Consider the following 5,955-nt stretch of genomic DNA (forward strand, 5'->3'; position numbering starts at 1 on the left):
ACTAGTTAAAACAGAGACGCTGAAGTACTAACCTCTATATCTGTGCATTGGAACTAGTTAAAACAGAGACGCTGAAGTACTAACCTCTATACCTGTGAATAGGAACTAGTTTAAAAACCGGGTCTTTTAAGAGTAAGAGTAGGGTTGGTCGTATTCCCCTCCAAGTGTTGTCGTATAAAATAGAACAGACCCAGGGAAGAGGCCATGTGAAGATGCATCCACAGGCCCAGGAATGCTGCCAACACCAGAAACCAGGGGAGAAGCAAGAGCAGTTGCTCTCAGAGAGCTCAGAAGGAATCCAGATGACCAATACCCTGGTTGGACTTCTAGCTTCCAAAACTGTGAGATAGTAAATAAATTTCTGTTCTTTTAAGTAACCCATTTTAAGGTGTTTTGTTATGGTGTCATTGTGGTTGTTAAGTGTTGTCAAGTTGGTTCCAACTTAAAGTGACCCTGTATCGGGTTTCTGAAGAACGGTTGGTAGGTTTGAACCACCAACCTTGTGGTTAGCAGCCTGTACTTATTCAACAGCGCCATGCCAGCATTCCTTTTTGTATGGCAGTCCCAGGAAATTAAAGACAGGTACTGCTGCTTCTAAAAGATGAAAATTAAAGGTTCCCCCACCCCCGTCTCCCATGATGGCAAAGTTAGAAACAGAAAGCATCTTTAAAAGGGGGCATTCTGATTGTCAGTTATTTGAGGAAATGAGTTGCGGGCAGTGTGGTGTTCTATCTTGTCCAGTAGAGGCCTCCCTTTGCCTCCTGAAGTCAAGTTGTTCGTGGAGTCACCTTCCAGGCAGGAGTAAAAGAACTCTGGGTGACCAGCCCACGAAGAGCACACACAGCCTGGAGGGCAGCAGGGTTCTGAGATGCCATTCAATGTTTACAGCAGATGTGTCCATACCAGTAACACATGGTTTATGCCAGGCACAAATGAGGGAGAGGGGACTATGTAGATGCTTGCCATCCTGGTGTGGCGCTGCAGGATAATGCGCTGAACCGTAAGATCATCGCTTCAAACCCACCAGCTGCTCCTCAGAATCCCTATACAGGGTCACTATGGGTTGGAACAGACTCAATGGCCCTTTACAACAACAACAACAATATATATAACCATTTTTCTTGTACTTGGGCTGAAGTCTCTCTGTAACTCATGCTAAAGGCATATATTGTAGTTCTGGAATGTGCAAATAAGAGAATTTGTAAAGAATGTGGGGTTGGCTTTATGACTTGCCAATAAGAAGTAAAGGAAAGGACAGTGTGCCAGTTCCAAGCCTAGGCCCTAAGAGTCCTTATGAGATTCCACTGTCTACTAGTGGGCTGAGATAAACACATGGCCAAAAGCTCAATTGCCCCAGCCAACATCCAGTAGAACCCCAGAGACCTGAAGCCCCTCTGAGTCACCTAACAGATCATGAGCAAGCCCTAGAGAGGCAAGACAGATCCAACAGATTGCAGAACTGCCTTGAAGACAGTTCTGTAGGTCAATGGTCAATAACAGACAGCTGCTGTTTGGTGAGGCTTATTTCACAGCAATAGTAAAACGACACATCATAAGGTGATTACTAGTGTGAAGTGCCTTGAGTCATTTCAGTCTGTAGAGGGTTTCCAAGATTGCAAATCTTTGTGAGAGCAGAAAGCTTCATTGATCACTGTCCCATGGAGTGGCTTCTGGGCTTGAACCACCAATATTGTGGTTCAAAGTCCAGTGCTTATCCTACAGAGCCACTGTGATCCCCAAAAAATGATTTTTACTGTTGTGAAGTGCCATTGAATTGTTCCGACTCATAGCGACTCTGCATAGGATTTTCAAGGAGCAGATGGTGAATTTGAACTTGCAACCTTCGTGGTTCAAATTGACCTTGTGGTCCAGTGCTTATTTCACAGTACCACGCCACTCCATTTTCAACATAGACCATATGAATCTCATATTCTTGTTTAAATAATTTGCTGATGCATAGTATTCATCTTAATAAAAATATCAGTTGTAGTGCTGTAGAATAAGCACTGGACTGCAAGGTTAGTGGTTCAAATCCACCAGGGGCTCCTCAGAAACCCTATACAGGGTCACTGTGAGTCCGAACTGACTCAAGGGCATTTAACAACAGCAATGCTGAAAATAATTACAAACCATTCTTGATGCTTATGGAAGTAGTATAAGGTGGCTGTTTTTTAACCTGCTAAAGGAGCTTCTCGGGAACCCTATACAGGATCTCTATGGGTCGGAATCGACTCCATGGTACTTAACAACAACAACAAAGGAGCCTTGTGTGGCACTGTGGGTTAATGTGCTGTACTGCAAAGTTGTTTGAACCACAAGGTCAGTGGTTCGAGCTTACCAGCACTCCCTGGAAACCTTATACAGGGTCACTTTGGGTTGGAACTGACTTATGGTACTTAACAACTACAAACAACAACAAAAGGAGCCCTGATAGCATAGTGGCTTTATGTTGGGCTGCTAACTTCAAGGTCAGCTGTTCGATCGAACCCACCAGCTACTATGTGGGAAAAAGATGCAGTTTTTCGTTCCCATAAAATTTACAGCATTGTAAACCTTATACATACCTGGTGTGGTGCCAAAGGATAAGCACTTGACTACAAGGTCGGTTTGAACCTCACACCCACACTATTAACCTATGATATTTGTATACGATATGTGCACCAGGACACAAAGTATTAACTTACAATCCTTCTGCGATGCACTCCAGTGAGAGGGTATTTCCTCGTAACTCCTCTTTGCTACTTGCATTCCCTTCTGGAGTTAAAAACATTGGTGGTCTCTCTCTACTTGATTTAGCTGCACAGAGGAAAATCAATATGCATTAAAAGTTATGACTTTCTACTTATGAGTATTTCTAGAAACACAGCTCACTGTCAAAACAGCTGTCTTAAATTTTAAGTCCCTTTCAAAGCCATTTAACATTGAGCGTGAAATTTGTTAAGCTACATATACACAGACTCTGCCTTGAAATTAGCCATCAGTCACTCAGTTAAGGGACAGAAGCAATTTTGGTTATTTGAGCACTGATTGTTAGGTTTTATTCCCTTTTGTATATTTCCTTAATTTGCATTAGCTTTTTGTGAATTTTCTATGGGCTGGAATACTTTCAAAGAGAGAAGAATTTCTGGTTATCTAACTACAAATCCCATAAGATTATGGCTCCAGTAAAAATAAAAATGAACTGTCTACCATCTGGAAGACGTTAAGTCTTTCAGGAAAGATGACTATGGAAAGAGTATATTTTGGTTTACACTGGGAATAATGATATAGCCTATTTTTTCCAGATTAATCATGAAAATGCAATATTTTTAAGTTAAGACAGCACACATTATAAGAATTTTTGGCCAACCATGCCCTACCAGAATGATTTCACTTAATTTCATTATTTCTGTGCATTATGTGTTATTTATGTGGGAGAGGTATTTGTGAAAAAATACAGTAAATTTGTGGAGGATACCTAACATATCAAGACTCTATATTCAGCATTTTATGGACAGCAAAACAAAACTAGATTGATCTAGCAAATTGTGTAGCATGAACTAAGATAATGGTAGAGTTAAATACAGTGAAATTAGTTTCCTCAATTAAAAAAGTGAAGAGGATTCCAAATATAAAGAAGCTATTTTGGAAGATTTAGACAAGCTACCCTGACTCGACGGCACTTAACAACAACAACAACATATTCCTTTTAATGGAGGCCTTTTCTATCTGTGCCTTATCTCCTGAAGGCCTTTGGAAAATTCTGAAGTAGAAAATGTACCATCTATAGTGCTATAGCCCTTTACAGTTTTCATAGCACTTTAATGAAGTATCTCTATTTGATGCGCACAGATAGTGAATAAAAAAGTAGTCTATGAATTATTCTATTTCTCATGGGAAAAAAAACAAAACAATGCCAGAGAATTTTACCTCAAAGACACTACAGTTTTCCTAAGATATTAGAGATTTGGAGGGAAGAAGCTTACCTCTCTGAAATAACTTTCGGAATTATTTTGAACTATGGTTTCCAGAAGCACATTAAAATAAAACAAGTCTATGCTGGTCAAGGAGGGAACTCTAATGCTTTTTACCTTATGTCTCAAGGATGAAAAATCAATACAGCACAGAATCTATCTTATAGATAATGAAGACAACCCAATATCCAGAACCTGTCTACATTGATAAACACTGCAGTTCAGAGTCATTTTTCACTTCAGGAAATCAAACTCTTCATTATTTACAAGAGTGAAATTAAATGCTATATATTGAAAAATAAGATGATCTCAAGATAATAACTTGGTTTTAATTAAAACTAAGAGTAGTAGTATTATTAATTATACTGATGATGCCATGTGAAAGCAGATAGGAAATGTGATGATTTACTGTGAAACTTAACATAATGTTAGTTGCTATAGGTTACTGAGAGTTTGATGAGTTAATCAGCTAGCAGGCTAATACACTCTGGAAATTTTTATTGATACCACAAGAAAATGTTAATGGAAAGGACAAAAAGAAAAAAGAAAAATATATTTCCAAATGTACATGAAAGATTTTTTTTTCAAATCGTGTGAAATGGTTCTTTATATGAAAACAGTTAAAAATCATCTTCATTCTTACACATACATACATCATGGAAGACGTTTTAGTGACATATGTTGGAAAGTTTATGACTATAATTTCATAAAGCACACATTTACACTAGTGGTACTAAACATGGAATTAGAAATTTCATCAAGTTAAAAAGCCATGGAGGTGATGTTAGTGAACTAAATGCTACAATGAGGGAGAGGATATCAGGTACAATCACTAGGACTCACCACCATAAAACTCAGTGTCACTCAAATTAGCAGCTATAGTGTCATTCAATTCATCCACTGAAATAAACAGAATATTATGAAGAATGTACAAAAGTAGGTGAAGAGGGTCAAAAAAGTAACTGTGTAACAAAAGCAAATGAATATAGCTATGCTGACAAAGAGCCAGCCCTACCAAATAAAAACAGTGCTTCCCTTACCTGACTCAGGCATTAATTCACTCAGTTACCCCCACCAGAAGCATATGACATACAACTTAGGCTACGAGACTGCCAAGGGTAAGGGATTGTGTGGCATAAAGCACACTCAAGATGCTCAGAACACCAAGTATGTTCTGAAGGTTAATACAGAAATAGTATTGGCAATACAAGATGAATATGCACAGCATAAAAATGTAAAATACAGTATTGAGGGTATGCCTGCTATTTCTAAGACACGTGCCAACACTTTAATGGTTATCCCCCAGATAGTTTCTGATCAATATTTAATCATAGTTAATATATTTTCCTCAGATTTGTAAACATCACTGAAAGAGAGCTTCAGGAAGCTACAACCTTACCTGAAATCACCTTCACAGAGATAGGTTGCTTCTGCTGTATGGTTTGAGTGTGATTGAACCTGGCATAACAGATATAGTCTTCGCGGGTGTCTTCTGGGAGGACATTGGAAAAGTAAAGGTCTCCATTTAGACCCTGGGAAACTCTCTCACTCTGTGGAAGTCTTTGAAAGGCTAGAGAAAGACAAAGTGATAATCTAAAATATTCCATCATAAAGTAACCCCTTTCCAAATTAGTGATATGGATGCATCTATATAAATATTTCTTTCTGTGAGCTTCCCTTGGATTACTCCTTTCTCTCTAAATCTCTTGGGATAAAAGCAACTAGCTATAAAAAAGAAGGCACCTGTAAACTCCAGCTATACCTGTTGATCCCGGTTTCTCAGGGAGTGGGCAGAGGTGAAATTAGCATTTTATGGTCAACTGTTTTATTAACCAAGTATAAAAAAACAACAAACAAACAAAACAAAACAATATATATACATATATGTCACATAATATATTCTTGTTGTTGTTGTCAGGTGCCATCGAGTCGGAACCGACTCATAGCGACTCCATGCACAGCAGAACGAAACAATGTTCGATCCTGGGCCAACCTCACCACC

The 5,955-nt window shown here is 38.8% G+C and overlaps 1 protein-coding gene across 6 annotated transcripts in view; it reads right to left on the bottom strand.

Annotated features, from left to right (window-relative positions):
- The window catches only part of NRCAM (neuronal cell adhesion molecule), a 99,602-nt gene that overhangs the window by 77,867 nt on the left and 15,780 nt on the right, over nucleotides 1-5,955 (bottom strand). For 4 of the 6 annotated variants that reach the window (XM_006859279.1, XM_006859281.1, XM_006859278.1 and 1 more), the window contains 3 exons: nucleotides 5,353-5,523; nucleotides 4,797-4,853; nucleotides 2,685-2,796 (listed from right to left, as the gene is read on the bottom strand). In XM_006859279.1, the coding sequence (XP_006859341.1) occupies nucleotides 2,685-2,796; nucleotides 4,797-4,853; nucleotides 5,353-5,523 (340 nt within the window). The remainder of the gene's footprint in view (nucleotides 1-2,684; nucleotides 2,797-4,796; nucleotides 4,854-5,352; nucleotides 5,524-5,955) is intronic. The other 2 variants (XM_006859282.1, XM_006859280.1) reach the window with 1 other exon arrangement.

This window comes from Chrysochloris asiatica, unplaced genomic scaffold (genome assembly GCF_000296735.1).
Source record: "Chrysochloris asiatica unplaced genomic scaffold, ChrAsi1.0 scaffold00032, whole genome shotgun sequence".
In the NCBI taxonomy this organism is placed as follows: Eukaryota; Metazoa; Chordata; class Mammalia; order Afrosoricida; family Chrysochloridae; genus Chrysochloris; species Chrysochloris asiatica.